General features: G+C 46.0%; 2 protein-coding genes across 19 annotated transcripts in view; one reads left to right on the top strand and one right to left on the bottom strand.

Annotated features, from left to right (window-relative positions):
* SOX5 (SRY-box transcription factor 5) overlaps window positions 1–19,065 on the bottom strand; it is a 721,637-nt gene that overhangs the window by 643,398 nt on the left and 59,174 nt on the right. For 2 of the 18 annotated variants that reach the window (XM_072874778.1, XM_072874759.1), the window contains exons 1-2: window positions 10,034–10,148; window positions 8,826–9,018 (exon numbers count right to left, since the gene is read on the bottom strand). The exons of 11 other annotated variants lie outside the window; for them this stretch is intronic. The gene's annotated coding sequence lies outside the window, so the exon portion shown is untranslated. Of the gene's footprint in view, window positions 1–8,100; window positions 8,120–8,327; window positions 8,436–8,825; window positions 9,019–10,033; window positions 10,172–10,253; window positions 10,333–18,821; window positions 18,839–19,065 lie in introns of those variants that run through there. 5 more of the 18 variants (XM_072874878.1, XM_072874871.1, XM_072874861.1 and 2 more) reach the window with 5 other exon arrangements.
* The window catches only part of LOC140660442 (uncharacterized), a 29,944-nt gene that overhangs the window by 8,337 nt on the left and 2,542 nt on the right, over window positions 1–19,065 (top strand). Inside the window, exons 2-4 of the mRNA XM_072881743.1 lie at window positions 9,478–10,623; window positions 17,611–17,677; window positions 17,820–18,023. Of these exons, the coding sequence (XP_072737844.1) occupies window positions 9,478–10,623; window positions 17,611–17,640 (1,176 nt within the window). The 3' untranslated portion in view covers window positions 17,641–17,677; window positions 17,820–18,023. The remainder of the gene's footprint in view (window positions 1–9,477; window positions 10,624–17,610; window positions 17,678–17,819; window positions 18,024–19,065) is intronic.

Genomic DNA, 19,065 nt, shown 5'->3' with positions numbered 1-19,065 from the left:
CCCTGATGGTAGCAGGTACAAAACTGTAACGCTTACCTTCCATGTCATAAGCTCCACTCTCACACAGGCAACTTTGGTCTAGTGAGATGGGTCATCCCTATTAGAGTCAATGGTGATAGGGAAGTTCTTGCTCTGCAATACTTTCTACAGAAGCCTCTCTCTCTGTATCGACAGAGGAAGCCAAGAAGGATCAGCTTCACTAGGTTAAAGCTAGCCTTTGGATGTAAACTATAAACAAAGATCCTATATACATTCACATTATTGACCTAGTGTCAACCAGGAAAAAAAGACCAGAAAGTATCATAAAATGAAGACAGATGTACTTAACAGCAACGTAACGCAAACTGAAATATAATCAGAGAAAGACAACACGCTAAAACAAACCAAAAGCTGCACAGATAGGTTTTGGCACCTCCGTCCATGAAGGTTTTCAAGCCTCAACTAGGCAAAACCATGGCTGACCTGATCTGCCTCTAGCACCAGTCCTGCCCCATGCAGGTGGACTCACCAGGTGACCACTTGAGGTCCAACCTGACCAACATCCCTGGTGCTATGAAAGAAAACAAAACTGTACAAGGACTTGGAGAAGCCAATCTCTGCTACCATTAACCATTTAAAATGCCCTCGATATCATTCCTTAAAACTGGAATCCACGTAAATCCTGCAGTCTCTGGAGCTCCTGGAAGACACCTCTCACGCTCGTCACAGGCCCTGCAGGCTTTAAGAACAGACAAGCAATGTTTAACAACACAAGTAACTTAGGAAACCAACTTTTTTCTTTTTTCCCTTCATTAGAGTGACTTAGGCACCTAAATCACCCTGAAGGTCAACAGGGCGCTGTCTGCGCTACCTTCAAAAATGGGACTTTGGCTGCATTGAAATCTCATTTTTCTAACGGAACACTGCACTTATGCAAACACTCACGTTTTGCTGAATTTAAATTAACTAAGCCACATTCCTAAAGTTAAGCCTATACTCAAACATTGTTCTTAATCAGGGCCATAAACCACACCTCTACAACTCACATGCCATATTCTGAGTTAGTTACAACTGGACAGTGAAGACACAGAGACATTTCTAAGCACTTTAGGCTTAGAAGGAGCAAAACTTACAGTGTTGAGATAGAAATAATTATATAAAGCTGTATAGTTATACAAGTAAATACTTTCCTTATTCTCATACATAAAAACACAGAATTTAAAACTAAGCAAAGCAAGAAGAAAAATCTGTCATTCTTAAAACTTTACACTCTTGTGCAACAGCAGTTTTCTTCCATGTAGCCTCTTACTACTACTTCTTTATGCTATATTTCTGTGCACTGCAGAGGTGCTTGGGTATAGAACTGCTGCTGCTATTCACGCTACTGTACCCACACCTTTACGTCCAATATACCTTTAAGGATTAGAATCTCTTGGTTTCTCCATTTTCTACCCCATTTCAGCTCGTTACTTCTCACTAGGAACCGCTTTCTGTACCAACACAATGCATTAGTTATTAAAAGAACAGCGGGACATGTAGTAGAAGGTGCAAGACTCTGTCTTACTTCCCTCCCTCCCCATTACTCCTCTTAAAAATGCACATATTGCTAGCATTCAAAGATAACATCTCATATAAAGCGAGATATTGGTCTAATGGCATTTTGCGACTGAGGGAGGAGGTAAGCATCCACGTAAAGTTCCCAAGCGTGCATTTTAAACGCGTTAGTAACCTACTACACACGCGTGCTTACAGAATCACATCCGCAAGTGTTTTACTGAGCAGGCCCCGAATGTGCGCAGACCCGACTCCCCTCCTCACCCCGGGAGGGGCTGCCCGCAGAACACACCCCAGGTCACACCGGGGATGCTCCCACACACATTTTTACGGTGCTGCTTTCCTCTACGGCACTTTCCTGGCAGAGAGAAGCCTTTAGTTTCCAGAACTGTCAACTGCCTTTCTGAAGCACTAAATTCACACATACGTATTTGTACACATTCATCAGCATTTACTCGTTTGTAATCTCTCATGAGAACTAATATTATTCCTCTACAGTCGCAAAACTTCCATCATCCCATGCAAACTGCTACTTACCTACAGCAACCCTGTTTATAGGAACGCCTCATATAATAGGAATTCCTCATAAACCTATATAATTTCAGGTTTCAAATGGAAACTGTTTTACAGAAGTGACAAGTATTTCAGTATTTCTACTCCAGCTCTGTCGTCTGACTATTGGCAGGAGGCACGAAACCGATCTCAGCAACAAGTTTCAGCGAGAACTAAAAAGCTCACCCTACGTGTGCGCGTACTGACCAAGTAATCTATGCATGACTTGCAAGCCTGAACTAATTAATTGTACTACACTTGTTAATCTCAACCACAACGCACTTAATGCACCATGGTGCCGCTAAACAAACTCGCATTCCCAGGAATCGGAACAAATAATTCCGTTTTCTCAGAATCAGACTGTCCTGCTTCTGGCGGCCGCCTGCATACAATTACAAATATAAAATCAATCGGAAGCACAACAAAGAGCACAGTATCTCCTGCTAAACACACTCTTCTTCCAGATTTGAATTCATAAAGCAGAATATTGCATTAACACATTCACTTTTCTGTGACTGCATATGCTTCTTATATATTTTGCATACCCTTCGTAGCAGATGCATTCAATTTATTATTAAACGGAAGGGTAATTGACACATATATTGCATTTCTTGTTATTATTTATGCATTTGCCCATATTCTAGCAGGAGAAGCATGATCTTTAATACCATGGCCTAAGGAGCAATCTCATTTCAGTGAAAACACGGTTGTATGTTACTGGATGCACACATAAGGACAGCACATGAAGAGCCACGACGGCTGCCTTTGCCTGGGAACCTCAATGTCCCCAGGCTCCTTCTGGAGTCAGTGGAGAAGGAGAGACTCCACCACAGTGTGACTTGGTGGATGAATCACTGTTACAGAATAGGTATTTTCGCTGTGTTTGTAAAGAATTCTTTAATACAGAAGTCAGTATCTGCCTTTAATTCAGTCTGATCTGAAATCACTTGAAAACTATTCATTTTCTAATTTTCTTCTCTTCTCTAATGGTTTCTGAATTTTTCTCAGTATAAATCTGGTCCATTAGGACTAATCTCCCGCTAGAAGGTCGGTTGTGACATTAAAGTGGTGTTCCCAGCTCAGAAAAGCAACTCTTCCCTTCACTGACCAAAGGCACTGACTTAGCCATATAACAGGTGTTTTGCTTTCTTTTTTTAAAAAGGACCGTAAAATTAACTTTTAGATCCTTATTAAGTAAATATTTAATTGGTTAGCTGAGGATTACAACTGTGTCCCCCAGCCCTTTTCATTACACTGAAAGCTTAGTCATACACAAGGATTTTCTAGCAGTGTAACAGGTAGACTCCATAATCCTAGTTTAGAAATTGAATCAGTTTAATTAAACCTGTCTTTAGACTGACTGCTACAAAACACAGCATGGCAGTCAGTCGAATTTAAACCTGTTGTATTCACTCACCCCCTACAGAAACTGAGGATACTGCAAACCATATTTACATCTGTTTCAGAGCCAGCTCAATGCTTCTGAGCAGAGCAAGCTTAACTGAATTTTGTCCCCTCTCCTCAAAAACATGGGCAAAGCAAATTCTTAGAGCAGGAGGAGCCCTTACTGCCCAGCTATGTGCAGACAACTTCACCCTATCCCACCAGTTCTTTGCTATACTAGCCAACCTTCTACCCTGCCTAATCCAAAAGCCAGTGCTGAAAATCTTGTTTTAAATTAAATTAAATACATTAACATCACTGCCACTAAGAGCAGGACCTTAAATACAATTTTACTAATACTCCAGTATACCTTAAGCATCTCCCTAGGCTTTGACTAGCAAACGCAAGAACCCTATGTAGCAAATCTAAGCCTACTGAAGAAGACGTCAGCTTTCCCAAGACCTTTTAGACTCATTTCAAGTAAAACACGGACCACCCTGCCAGGGACCAGGAGAATACAATGGAAATCATTCCTCTACAGGATGTGGTTTTATTTGGATTGTGTTCTGTAAAACTATGCTCCTCGCAGAAGGTACAAAATGTCATCAAATTGCACTGGCCAGTTGAGCCTGCTCAGTTTCTCTCAGGACATGCTCACAAACAAAAAAGACAGGTTTAAGTGTTCAGTGTCCTTTATCAGACTAGTACAGTATGAATACAGTACAGACTCTCCCATGTATTTTAACTATAACCATTCAAAGGATCAAATACTCGTACATAAATGTATCATTTAAATACTGTGAGATTTTTTTCTTGAGGAGATTTTGCAGTAGTGAAGAATACTATCCTTATAAAATAACTCTGACCTGCAATTTTCAGGCAATTAATTTCCTTGAAATATAGGTAAATACTCTTTCTTGAAACAATAATCACAGAAAACACTTTAGCTTTGTCACCAGGATTTCTTTTTATTTGAAAGAACAACAGGAAATGGGGGGGGGGGGGGGGGAAGACTTCTGTTAAAGGACAATCCACTGAAGGGTCTTTTAGCTGGCAATTGTCAGCACTGCTCAGGGCCAATGGATCAAATTTAACTCTAAAAAGTGCTGATGGCTGTATGAGTCATCACAGTAGGAGCTGGCGCTCTGGGCCACTCAAGTTCAATTTTTGGTGTTACCACGGGGTGTAGGAACTGGGATCTTAGCGAGCAAAGATTTGCTCCGTATTTGATGCACTGGGTAAAGTGGCATTCTTAAAATCACCAGCCTCCCAAGCAGCTAGTAAGCCAGCAGGAGGTTAGTAGGAAGAGAAAGTAATTGTCCTTTGTGCCTCTGAAAATAGCCAATATTAAAGGATCCTCTTATGTATTACCTGAGTTTCAATCTACGCTTGCAGCTCAAAGGAAAAGAGAGAGGCTGGAGAAGACAGAAAATAAAGCTGTCAGAAATATTACAGGAGACCCTCCTCAAGGTGCCACGAAGCATATGGTCTCCTCACCTAGAAATGTGTGCAACTAGAAAGGACGAGTTGCTCTGTAAGCAACAAAAACTTGTTCAGATAACGCACTTTACATATACAGAATGTACTGTGTATGTGCCCGTGCCTGTCTGTGTTCACCACGTGGCTGAAGAGGCCGGAGACATAGGGAAAGGTACTGCAAGAATGATCGTCTTACACTTATCTAGGATGTCCATCAGTGGAGCAAGCAGCACATGGACTCGAGCTGCTTTAAGAGACTGCACACAGGTCATCGGAAATCCACTTTACCTGTAGCCTCCGCTCTCCACAGAATGCCCAAAGAAGGTGTAACTGTAGCATAACTAGCAGTAGGATGTGAATCCAGTGTTTTGGTCTTGACCTGAATGTTCTTATCTGCTACTAAATTCCACAAAGGGAAACAGGTCTGGCTTCAAATTCCCCTAGTCCTACAGTTTGGTCACAAATCTGAAAGGAAATTTTCCTAATCGGGTCTGAGCACACCATGAAAAAGGAAGAAAACTCGCAAAAGCCCCCAACACCTCAATGCCACCAAAGAGGAGCTCATTCTTGTTTCAGGCTTCAATTTCTATGCTGTCTAAACCAAATTCGGATCTGAACTTGACTACATAATAATATATCATGAGTGATGAATTGGACCATCTCTAATGTCTTGAAGAAATGGAGAATATAAGCAAAACAGATTATTAAAAAACAAGTTTACAGTACAGGAGACTTCAAGGCTTTACAAGGGCCACTCCCAGGCTGTAGGGCCCAGTTGCCCATTTCCTCACCAGCAACCGTCCTGCCGCCTTCAGTGCGAGCACGGCTCTGCCCATTCAGGGGACGTGCAAGGATCCTTATGTAGAAAACGGGGGAAAAAAGCTTCTTTGCTAATAGGAAAAAAATCCTTATAATAATACTAATCTATTTATAATGGTCAAAAAATATGACAGCTTACAACAGCGTCACAGCAGTGCTTTGGCAATATTTTAGCATACTGTTGTATTTTTAGAAGGACTGTTCATTTACTTTCTCCTAAATGCCGGAATTCTTATTTTTCAACAAACGCTCTATTTTTTGGTGTATCCATATGCCAACATCACAGTGTTTTATATCAGGGTAAGTACGAACTGCAGGCAGAAACAAAGCTCCTGTATACACGTTGCATTACAGCAGCACTGTCAGAGATGCCAAGTCTCAATCTCCTCCTATGCTTTATGCAGCGATAGTTAGCTACGCCACTTACAAACCTTCTTGGAACACAGCGGTACGTTTTTACGATGAGTAACAGAAAACTGCTGTTTCTTCATCCTGAACACTGAGGAACTATCCCATTGTAAACAATACATATGACAGTTTCGTGATATTGCTCAACCTAACTGGTTTTGGCAAGCAGCACGTAAGATAAAGGCGCAGCAAGACGTATGTTTAAACACTTTTATATTTTCTCAGCACAGAGACCTCAGAAGGGTACCTTAGCATTTCAAAATTCATTAGCAAGCTACCTGCATACTTAAGTGAAAAACAGTAAGCTCTCTGTTAACTCTCACCTGGTACTACGAGATCACGACAACAGGACGATCACAGTCCCTAAGAACCTCTACAGCTGGAGCTCCAACATGTATAGACAAAATTCACATGCTTTTATTTTCTTTCTAAAAAGCATGTATTAGCTTCCATCCCTTACAAAAACTTAGACTAGGCTAAATTAAATACATGTGCACCCACATGTTAACTGAATTAACTCGAAACAGTCAATACTTCTCAAATGTCCATCTGTTTACATAAGACACTTGCAGCTTTCAAGTCTTGTACTCCTTATAGCGTAACTCTCAACCAAAACAGTTTAAGTTCAACCAGAAAGCCCTGCTGCAAGATTTCCATGCATAATGGCCATGTGTTTATTGGGTTCTCGTGTTCAAATCATGTCAGAATAGACATGCTACCCGTTCACAAAATGGAACACATCGATGCCAGCCTTTCCCTCTTCAGCTGGAGAAGCCTTATAAAACAAAGCTGGCTATAACCTTGCCAGATATTATAGCTAGGGAAAAAAAAAAATCTCCCCTTGCAATCCCAGTTTAATAGTAGTCAATAGTGTATTTTGCAGGATGAAGAATTTGTTTCTGAGGCAATAATGTATTTCCCAGTGCTGGGAAGGATTAAGAGGATATAAAAACAGCAGCAGATACAAGTAGCTGTTCTCAGGTAAGCTTCAGGTGATAAAATATTTTCATGAAGAACTTTGTACTAGCTCCTCATGTTTAAGAAGTTGCTTTTTAGTCTGAGTGGTTCACTTCAGCAAGGCTGCAGACAACTAGCTGTGTTTAAACTGGGAGGAGAAACGCCAGGATACATTATCTTACAGTTCCACAGCTGGAATCAAACTTCCTTTTTTAATTTGAACTAAAGTTAATATTCCATTCCTTGACAGAGATTGAGCAAAATGCATCTGTATCCAAAAAACCCAAAAACACTTCCTCTCTAATTTTAGGATACTGCTGGCTTTCCTTTTACAAGAGTTAAGCGGTAGCAACGATAACAAAAGCTACCTGCACCAGCGTGCGATACTAGCCTCTCAAAGAAAATAGTTCTCATCAGACACCCTCCTCCTGGACGCCCCTACTGTATTGTTGTTGTTGTTGATGATCGCGATGTTGACCGCCTACATATCTCCCACGTGCCTATGTCGTTGGCCTGCTGGTTAAAAAAAAAAAAAAAAAAAAAGCTAGAGGCCATTATTCATGAGCAGTAAGAAAACAAATCACTCTTAGACCTACTCCTCTTGCAGATTCCCACACTTATTACCCAAAATCCCACAGCTTGCTATTGGTTCTACCCTTGACCAAAGTACAGGGCTGAGGCAGCATGCCATCCCCAGGGAAAAGCCGATCACGTTCCTCCCGGCAAGCGGCTCCGGTTATTCTAGGATCGCAGTCGGGCTGGAATAAAGTCCCTTAACTTTTCTGAGAAGGCAGAGCTCGCTCCCACCACCAGTGCCTGGGCCAGCCCGACCGGGGGGCGGCGGGACGAGCGCGGCCGCGCTCCGCACCCTGACCGGGAGATCATTTTCCCCCTGACCCGCTTTCCTTTTGAGGGGAAAGCAGCCGAAACGAGTGAACCGAGAGCCTTCAGCCACTTCCACGGACTCACCCTCCTGCTCCGGCAGAAGCGAGGAACGTGCCTCGCAGAAAGATGTGAAGAGCCGCGTCCCGCTGCCCCCCTCCCCCGGTGCCCCCCGGTGCCGGTGCCCGCCGGTGCCCCCCGCGCCCCGCGGCCGCAGCGCAGCGCCCCGGCTCGCCCCTGCGCGCCTTCCCGGCAGCGGCGCGGCGGCGGCCGCCGCTTTGCACTCACGCACGCACGCACGGAGAGGCAATTACAATAATTTAAAGCTTCCTGTCCGCCGGCTCCGCCGGGATCCCGAGGGCTGAGCCATGCCCGGGCAGGGCGCGGAGCAGCGGCTCCCCCGCCACACGCGCGCGCGGGCACCGCGGCCGGCCCGCCCCCGCCCGCCCCCAGCCCCGGCCGCAGCAGCAGGAGGAGGAGGAGGAGGAGGAAGAAGAGGAGGAGGAGGAGGAGGAGGAGGAGGAAGGGGGGGGCGTGACAAGTTGTGCCAAACTTCGGGAGGTGTGCGAGCGCCCGGGAGGCAGCCGGCCACGCTGACAGCCGGCCCCGCCGCCTCCCCCGCCCCGCCAGCGGCGCCCACCCCCCGCGCTGCCCCTCGCCGGGGCCCGCCCGCCCCCGCCGCCGCCGCCGCCGCCGCCGCCGCCGCCGCCGCCGCCCGGGGAGCCCCGCTGAGCGCTGAGCGCCCGCCGGGGAACAGCCGCCGGCGGCCGCAGCGAGGAAGAAAGTTGAAGCGGCGGCGGCCGCGCACCTACCCGCTGTCTGTAATGTCTCCTCCGGGCGCGGGATGCTAAGTGAGACACTGGGGGTGGGGAGAGGCAGAGGTGCGGGGAGGGACCGGGCGATGGGTGTTTGGTGATCTCTTCCCTTCTCTCTCCCCTCCTTCCCCCCCTTCCCCCTTCTGTCTCTCAAGGACGAGGTGAAATCCCTTTGCTGGTCATGAGGCGGCTTCAGAGACAAACAACACAATGAGAGTGCAAATAACAAAAGGGAAAAAAAAAAAAAAAAAACACGGGAGAGGGAGAGGGAGACCGGGAACAATGGGGGAGGAGAGGCTCGCCGCGCCGCGCCGCGCCTGGCCGCCGCCGGCACCCCGGCAGGCAGGAGGAGGAGGAGGCGGAGGCGGAGGAGGAAGGCGAGGTGGCGGCAGCGGGGAGAGGGCTGCGCGGGGAGTCCCCCCGGCGCGCCGGGGCTGCCTCAGACCAGCCCCGACCTCCTCCCCGCCGGCTACCGCCCGCCCCGCCGCGCACCGGGGCGGCCCTGCGCGGCGGCGGGGCGGCCAACGGTAAGTGACGCGCCCGCCGCCCCCGCGGAGCCGGCGAACGGCCATCGCCGCCGCCACCATCATCATCACCGTCCCTCGGGGCGGGGGGGCGGCTCTCCGCCGGTTGAACGAGCGGTTCAAAGCGGCGGGGGGGCGCCGAGCCCTTCCCGCCTTCCGCCCCCGCCCTGCCCGGGAACTTCTTCGCCGAGCGGGGCTGTCGCGGGTCCCGGGGACGTCGCTACCGGGACCCTTCCCGAGGAGCAGTCCCCCTCCCGCTCTTTGCTAAGAGTAAGCAGCCGGGAGTTGCGTGGGCGTGTGCGTGTCCGCTGGCACCTCCTGCACCGACAGCCCCTGTCACACCGGTGCGATCGCACACACGCACAGCCGCCCGTGGGGACGCCCGCCGCAGCCCCTTCAGCAGCCCCTCTCCTCAGCTCCCCCTCTTAATTTCAGAGCCCCCCCGGCCAGGCACAGCCCCCACGCGTGCGCAGGAACCCGAGGGGGAAGCAGAAGTTTGGGGTCCCCCCCGCGCCCTTCCCCTCCGCGCTCTCCCCGGGGGCCGGCGACGAGACGCCGCCCCGCGCTCCTCAAAAAGCCGCGGCGGGTTTGAAGATCACCGCTGTCATTCCCGCGGCCCGCGCCGCGAGTGGGGTCCCGCGAGTGGGGTCCCGCGAGTGGGGCGCGCAGCGGCGGGGTTACCTCAGCGGCGGGCGGCCTGCCGGCTCCCCGCCCGCGCTGGGTGGCCGCCGCGGGGCCGGGAGGGCTGCGGCTCTCCGCTCTCCGCCCGGCGGCCTGAAACCCGTCCCCGGCGCGGAGGGGCCGGGGGAGCCCCGGCCGTGTCCCCGCTCCCCCAGGGAGGCGGGGAGCCAGCGTTGCGCCTGGCTCCGCTGCCCGCCTCTGCCCCGGACCCCCCGGTTACCTCCTTCTCTCCGCCAGCACCCCCCGCCGCTCTTCGGGTGAGCGCAGCCGTGTCCCGGGCTGGCCCCGCGGCCCGGCCGCCGCCAGCCCGCGGGGACCCGCACCCGCCCGCGGGGACCCGGTCGGCCCCTCCCGGGGCTTCGCGTGTGGGTGGGGGTATGTGCGTGGGTGGTGGTGGGGGGGTGTTTTCCTCTCAGCAGCCGTTTGTTCTGCCTGTACGTAACACAGCTGTTTGGGAGCAAGTCCGTGTGCCGGCGGGCTGCGGCGCGCCCCTCTGCGCGCCCGCGGTGCCCGGGCGCGGGGGGAAGAAGCGGGGCGACGGGCGGCCGCAGCCCGGGGCCGGTGGGGGGGGGAGCCCGCCGCGGCTGCCAGTAAGTCACGCTCTGCAAGTAAGAGGTCTCCTCCTCTCTCCTTCTCTCTCTCTTGTTTACTTACGGGGTCTTTTATTTTTAATTGGGCGTTTTGTACACGTGCGTTTATGAAGCGGTGAAGCCGGCTAGATGGGGTTTGAGCCCGAGAGTGGGAAACGCAGAACTACGCACCCTGAGCCAGATTGTTCAGAGAAGAGCAAGTTCAGTTCTTATTCATCTCCACGAGGGAAGTCTTATCTTCTACAAATATTTGATACTGGGACAGGTCCAATAATTAACAAGAACAATCAAACAATTTCACTGCCTTCTTGGGGATTTAAAAAGTCATCATCTGGAATTCATGAGCGTTACAACCTTTTTTTTTTTCTGCTTGGATGCATTATTGTATATGATCTTTTCACTGCGTGTGTGTCCCTAAGTGATTTTACCCTTTGATGCAAAAAGATGCAAACCATTAACAGCACAGATAATATTCACAACTGCTGATTCAGTGAGACTTCAGACCTCTCTGTAGGAGTGGGGAGAGAGGGTGGTAACCCTGACGGGAAAAGGGAAGGGAAAAAAAAAAGACATGGAGGAATGTTTCTTTCTTGGCTCCCTCCCTACCTCTGTGGCAGGAACTCCCACGGGAGTCCCGTGGGTGGGATGGGAGCCGTGCAGACCTAACACACCACTGCCTGGCACGAGGCTGGCCGGCCGGCGCTGCCTGGATGCACGCATCAGCCCTCCTAGCTGGCCCGGTAACTCCTCTTACCAGAGAAAAAGCCACACTGGGAGAGGAATGGGACTCCTGAGCTCTGCAGCAGCATTTCTGACATGGCATGGGCTTGAGGTGCCAGGGGGCCAGTGTGACTTTCAGGACCCCTTTGGTGCCCGGCTGCAGTGAGCCAAGCAGGCCGGATGGGTAATGGCCCATGGCCCAGTTGTATCCCAAAAAAACCCCACCCAAACTTGCCTCATCTTGATCAAATTCAGACATTTGAGAAAGCTGCCCACATGCTGAATGGCAAAGTTTCACCCTGCGCTGCCCCAGCCACCAAATTCTGCACAAGTTCTCATGCTGGTCATCAAAGTCACAAGTCCTCAGTCCCCACCCGCTCATGCAAACCCCCCTTCTGATGGCTGGCAGCCCCAGGTACTGGCATGGGTAATGAAATATGTCGTATAAAGCTCCACTCTTATCTCAGGTAATCTCAAGCCTAGGGACCTACAGCCAGACTTCTCTGGGTTAAGCTGACAGGAGTATCTGTGTCCTCCCCACATCTTTCAGAACCCTTTTCTGTTGATACAATTCCCACCCATTTTTTTCCACAAGCACTGCCGCCACCGCCACCCCCCCGCCTTCAGTTCTTGCTTTATGCCAACTCCTCCTTACAATCATCATGGAGTTCTTTGCAGTTCAACACAAGAAAGGAATTAGGGTGGTTGGGTCCAAAACTAATCTGGAGCAAAGAGAAAAAGCCAAATGCGGGTGCATTTTATTTAAGATCAAAAGCACAATGGTGTGAGATTGTATTATGCTCTCCACAGGAGCTGTATTTTTCTACTTCTACAATAGGATTAAGGTGTTCAGTGGAAAAGAGAATTAGAAAAAAAAAAGCCCCGTTGGACTGGTACTAGCTGCATTTGAGTTTTTCTTACATAATAAGGACATTTCATCCCTCAAGGACTATTTCCAAACACTTTTAAAACCAGTAATTGTGAATGCCAATAATAATTTAATTTTTACTATTTATTGCTGAGGATTCATTCTGCTTTTTTTTATTTATTTAGAGGAAGGATGTTACCATTTCTGCACTGACTCATTTCAAAATTTTCAGTCAACCAAATGCTTTTTAGTAGAACCTAAAGACGTCTCCTTATTTAGCTCTGCATATTTGAGAGCACAGGATGTTGAATGTTAGTACACACGGGCTGGACACAGCTGGGAGCACAGCTTCAAGCCACTCTTCCACCCTGAATAACTGAAGAAAGCACAAAAGAAAATTTTTGGCGCGACTTGCCCAATGAAAGGTAGGCTACTGTGCAAAGATTGCCACCTATTAAAAATTTGAAATTTGCAAAGCTCTGGCTAGCTTTCGGTTTCCCAATGCCAGGGAAGCATGGCTTGAGTCTGGTTCCGTTCTAGCTGAGTTCATGGAACGCGACCGTGTTTAAATGAAAAGTATCACCCACCTTTACAGTGAGCAGCGTGCACCTGGAAATCAATTTGTGCATACTTAGTGGAGGTGGCTTATACACAGGTCCACCTGCACTAAATTGCCCCCACCCCTGTACCTGTAAGTTCAACAATTACATTTTTAGGCGTGACTCCATAAGGAAAAAACATACGGGTAGATCCCTCCACTTGCGCAGAGCTGATCTGTCTGGAGTTCTCCCTGACTCCGTCCCCTCACTACCACTCTTCACGAGCTACTGTGTGCGCCCCCTTGCCTCATCCTCCTAGAAAATTCAGAGCGCTCCGGTTTTCTAGTACGTTGAGTCTTGGCGCACTCATTCTCACAAGAGCTGGTGTGAAATGCTACCTTTCTCATATGGAAATGGTTTATTACTACCTTTCAGAGGTATAAATAACAGCATTGAAGAACAAAGCCCGAGTCCTGTAAAACAACATTATCTTTGTGCCAAAGTAATCCAATTATTGAGGTACTGTGATAACCTTAGAGCCATATCAAAATGAAGAAACCACTTAGGAACTTACAAATATCTGTTTTCGTATCAGAGTGCATCAGCACAGAACACCCTTATGTAGTCCTAATCAGGCAAAGTATCGCTCTCGTCTTTTACATTCAGCATGGCTTATCTGCTTCTCCATAATAAAATCAGGGTGATACTTGCACTGATTTCTGTTAGCAGGAAAAGCCTCTGTTACTTAAATTGAAGCAATCTGCTTCTATGCAGGTCCTGTCTCCTTTCCCCCAGAGGCAACAGAGAATCCCAGCTATGATATTTCAAAAAGACATCCAAATAACTTCCTAGGGAACATAAAGCATGCTGCTGTTGTGTCCCTGAATAGGGCTCTCTATCCAGTTTCTTGTTAGCTGGTTCCTCAAACTAAATAATAGAGTCATGTTTCAGCAGAGTAACTGATGGTCTTAAATGCAGTTTGGATCTCACATTTAGGTCCTATTAACTAAATAAGGAATATATTTATTTTTAGCAGAAGGTGGGTACAAAATCTGAAAGAAACAGGAAATGTTGATTAAACTAAATGTTGATTAGGTGTTCTGTAATTTAAACTATTGCAGACATACAGAACGATAAAAAGGAAAGGAAGCCAGCTGAAGAAGTTAAGATACTTGCTTTTAGTTGTCCATGCTGAGCAAAATTTAAATTTTACAAGAATCCGTAAACAGCTTTCAGTTTCAATAATGGATTAAAGGCCCAAGCAACACTCATCTATCATGCTACCATTAGTAACTCTTAGATTTCAATGAGATTACTCACATATATAAAAATAAGCATAATCTGTCAAGACACACAGATGAATAAAGACAGTCACAAGGATGGATTTAAGAAGCAGGCTGGAACTTCATTAACACAATATTTTCACATGTCAAGCAGTTAAGTGGGCCCAGTGCAGGGATTACAAAGCTACAATTTAGGGCAGATCCTCCCTGATCTCCCTCTTACAACGAGCTCACATCTGAAGCCCACCCCTCAACCCTTCCCCAAGAAAAAGGAGGAGAACCTAAACCCCAAAACACTTAATTTAGGTTTGCTTCTTTCCTAGGCGCAAATCCAATTGCAAAGTTCCAGATTTCTTTTTAATTTCAACCTTAGTCCACACTGAACATTATCTAAAACTTTCCATAAATTCCAACAGGTGAATATACACGTATATTCTCATATATTCCATTTCCAAATCCAACTTCTCAGCTACTCGTGACTCCATTGTGCTACAAACACCGTGAAAACATCCTATGCCTCCCCCAGCTATACCCTAATAGAAGAACACACCTTTCTTCACACCAAAACGACTAATCGAGTGACAGCATCCCAAGACCATAGTTTATATGCCATGACACAGAGGGAGAGGAAATACTGTAGCCTAAGGCAGAGACCCCCAAACCCTAGCTTCACTTAAATGCCTACCAAAAGCCACAGAACCAGTCAACGATCGCAGCTGGTGGTCTCATGCGTGTATTCTGGCTGTCCCCTTTCTTTCTTGGCTGTTTACCCCACCACCAGGTTAATTAATAGTGTTTTCCATGGAGCCTCCACTGGAGGTGGAGGAAGCACTTGCAGGATGAGGAACCATGTGGTGATGCTTACTTACGTACGGAGACCACTAGGAATGTGTCTTGCACGGCTCAGTGGGGGTCACTTAGGACTAATTAGTCAGGGCAGACCATTAGGACAGTGCAAGTGTGGTACTTCCAGACCCCCAAGTAATCCAGGTATGTCAGCATGGCGTAGCATTGTGCACAGAGTGCACATTAAATTCAAGCAAGGACTGCAACATAAAGTTTTCAAAACGATTAGGAGTTTTGGGTGCTCTATGAGTTGAAGCAATTGTGGTGCCTCAGGTGGCACAGAGTTTTCCAGAAGCCGGTGTCTTTCATTTTTTAAATCTAGCCCCATTTTCTAAAACTGGTGATCGACTGAAAAAGGGAGGTAATCAAAATCATCTGTGACTTCTGAAAATAGAGGCCAGTTCCTGTGAGTAAGTTTTAACAGGACTGAGCACTTAGTGTCTTATCAGTAGCACAGGAACAGGGATTTGTATATACTGTTTTATTAAGATTAGTATCTCTACAGTGCTCCTTAAATGAAAACAAAAGAAAAAAATGCTGTAAAAGGACAGAAAAAATGACTCAATTTCCTGTCATTGCCAAAAGCCTCTAATTTTGAATATAATCAACCTTTGTGCAACAAGATTTTTTTTATGTTAAGGTGCAGTAATTAATATTAAAATAAATCTGAAAAAAATGGTGTGACCCTGTTTAAAATTTAGCACAGTTGCTGTAGGTTTATCATCCAGCATGTACGCAGTAAATAATACCCTCAAGACAAGCAAACAAACATAACAAAACCAAACAAAAATTAAGTAAAGAAGTGGCCAAATCCCTAGCCAAAGATACTGTTCCTTACAAGAAAGTTTGTTTTGTTAATTCATGATCTTTGCTTGAAAAATCATAAAGCCTGTACAGTTTTTGCTACAATATTTTTTCATGTCAATATGTTTTCTTGCACTACCATCTTTTGTGGAGTAACACAGCTCCTAATCTCACTAAATTACTATCATAAAAACAAAGAGGAGAGGAGGTTGCAACGCAATGAGATGTCGTTTGTATTTGTAACAGGGCAATCATTGATTTAAAATTGGCATTGGAACTCCTTTTCTGAAAGGATTGCTAGGTTAGGAAGACAACACTTTAAACCAACTAGCGACATCTGAATTTCTGAAGAACGGCTCAGGTTTAGCACTTGCCCTACTCTGTGTTTTGACTGTTAGACCTGCGCATTTTTAAACACGTGCACGTTCTGTTGCTCTGCAAGTATCCTATAGTAATGCTTATAAGATCACTGTCTAGAAGGCTCATACATCTTTATATTTTATGTTTAAAGAAAACAAACAGTCTTACAATTCCATACAAATAAAATTCTCTTAGGAACTTAAAGCCTGTTTCACCTCGTACACCTGCTCGTGTGGTTGCAGGTATGCAGTGAAGGATAAGCAGAGCAAAATATTTTATATTCTGCTTTTACAGTGTGTAGGCATTCAGGCTGTTCACTACAAATGACTGCACAAGGTGAGAGGCACTGGAGAATCAGGCCCCAAAGATTTTCTATACTGGATCAGATCACTGGTGCATTAAGTGTGTCACCTCACAGCTGGATGCTCCAAAATGAACCTAGCTATCTGTGTAGTACTGTGGGAACTACTCTGGCAGTCAGGTTGCATCCAGGAGAGGAGACTGGGTTTTGTCTTTTATTTTCTTAGTGTATCTAATCAGAACTGTCCTCATTTGTGATCAAATTGTTCAGACTTCCTTAAAGGTTCAACAAGAGTATCTGACTCTTGTTGTAAACCAGGATGTAAGACATGGCATTAGAAAGTATAAATAATAGCATGAGGGGGGAAAAAAAAAACAACAAGCCCAAACACATTACTTACTATTTTCATATGTTTCTGTGGTACAACAAAATAGTCCACAACATAAGAAACACATAATAAGTATGCCATAATTTACATCACGGCATTTTACACTGCAGAGCTATTTTGTGGAACTTTACAGCTTTATATAATAATCAATTTAAGTCAGAAATGTAACTCGATATTATAAAAACGATAATTATATACAATATGTAAATATCATCTAGCAATAGGAAGTGCCAGATATCAGCAACATGAAGTAGCAAAAATATATAAACACACAAAGCTGTCTAAATCTTTCAGAGATTTCATATGCTGAACCTCAGTGAGAATCAGATCGCAGCTAATCACGTCCAAGGCACAGATACTCCTAAAACATTTCAACATGCTGATTTCAGCATCCAAAAAATCCAAAGCCCTCTGCAGAAAAGCAAAACTTTTAGTGCATGTGTTAAATACATTGATCCTAATTGTCACATAACTGATGCAACTATTCAAAAGCAATTACATACCTGCTATCTGACTGAAAGTCAATGGCACTTACATGTGTCCCTAAATAGCTTCTCTGGAGCTCAGTTTCAGTCACCAGAAAAAAACACAAAGAAAATGTATGTGCATACAGTCACAAAAAACCTCTTATGCTACTGGTTTGTATACTATTTTTTAAGAGAGTTTTATTTCAACAATACTTTTAAACATATGCCATATGACTGGTGATCTGGCTTCCCCAGTTCACATTGCAGCACATAAAAGCTTTCAAGGAGAACATGTGTCCCACCATCCATTCACTCTTAGGCATTCTGACACATAAGACTTGATTGCAAATCTTTTGCCAAAAAGTGAAGGTCATTCAGGAAAGTCTTTTTTTATCTTTTCCATTCCCACAGAACTACTTCCCTCCGGACAAAAAGAAGTAAAGAGATGAGCAAACCAACGATCTATTCCTGAAAATGTGTATGTCAAGAACTGTTATTGATAAACTTGAAATTTCACTAGTAAAAAAGATAGCTTTTGTTTTGGATTGGTTTAAATGGGCTTATTTTCTCTTCTGACCATGTCATTGAAACAGCTGATTGTGTGTGATCTTCTGCTGCAGGTGAAGAGCCCAGGGCCTGCAGTATGGCTAAGCATGGGACTGTCCCAGCTTTTATCCCAGCTGGAATAAACGCTGAGCCCCTGGGCAGTGCTCTGGGGCAGGGAAATCCAAGGTTTAGCCACCCCCTGGCAGCAGCTTCAGGGCACTGTGCAGAAGAGTCAAAGCAGGAAAGAAGGCCAGAAGAGAAGATGGCAGGCCGTAAAGGTGAAATCAAGATAGAAACAAAAAGTCAAGTGGCTGTCTGGAAAATGCAGAAATGGGTATATTAGGCATATCAAAAAAACCTCACGCAGAACTCTTGTCAGACCACTTAGGGGGCTCTGAATTAGCTGGGGTTTTTTTCTCTGTTTTTTTTAATCTTTTAGCTGACTTCAAAACAAACTGAAAAGTTTGGAAAAAACAGAAGGTCTCTAGTACGGACTTTTGTTCAGAAAAAATCTACAATAAAACTCTATTGTATTCATCCTCCAAGCCTAGAAGCAGGGCTGGGATTTGTAAACCCAGAGTAGGGATTAGGAGCCAGGCTTGCAGACAAAGAGCAAATCCAAGAGTTCACAGCAAGGACTCTCCAACTATTATATTCCTGAAGTCCTTCTCACCCAGACACCAGCTGTTTATATCTGGAATATTCTTTTCTCTTTCTTAGGTCCATACTGATACTTTAATAGTAAAGGCCTCCATGCAGCTGATTAATTACATTTCCTTTTGGGTAAGGAGGTTTTCAAAGACAAAAGTGACTGTGGGATAACTAGTAGCCATAAGGAAGCAGAGACCGAATTTTAATGGACGGGGGAAAGGGTCCACAACAGGCGTGGGACAAGAGGAAGAGGCACCAGGGAAGACTCCCAGGAGCCGTGAACAGCACCAGGCATGAAGTAGTGAGCTTTCACACTGCTTATGGTAGTTAGGCTGCTCCCAGCCTTTTGGGGCTTTGAAAGGCTCACCACTTTCAGGATAATTAAATAATTAGTATTTGGTTTATAGCAGGTAACGGTGTTTTACCCAGGAACGGTTAGCGTCTCTTGAAGCACTCAGGAGCTGGAAAAGCTATCTCTTCCTATTTCAGCTTCTTTTGTTCAGTTACAATCTATTTAGTTGCTGAATAGTTGGAATGGCATTGAAAACTAATCACCGTCCTACTCTCATGTTACCTTCCTCTACAACCTGTTTACCCTCCTCACCCGCTGTTTTCCTAAAAAGCAGCTTACTGATAAGTGGCAGGATTACCATTTCTGTGGTGACACAG

Source organism: Ciconia boyciana, chromosome 1, assembly GCF_034638445.1.
Source record: "Ciconia boyciana chromosome 1, ASM3463844v1, whole genome shotgun sequence".
Lineage (NCBI taxonomy): Eukaryota > Metazoa > Chordata > Aves > Ciconiiformes > Ciconiidae > Ciconia > Ciconia boyciana.
This window is presented reverse-complemented; position numbering and strand designations above follow the sequence as displayed.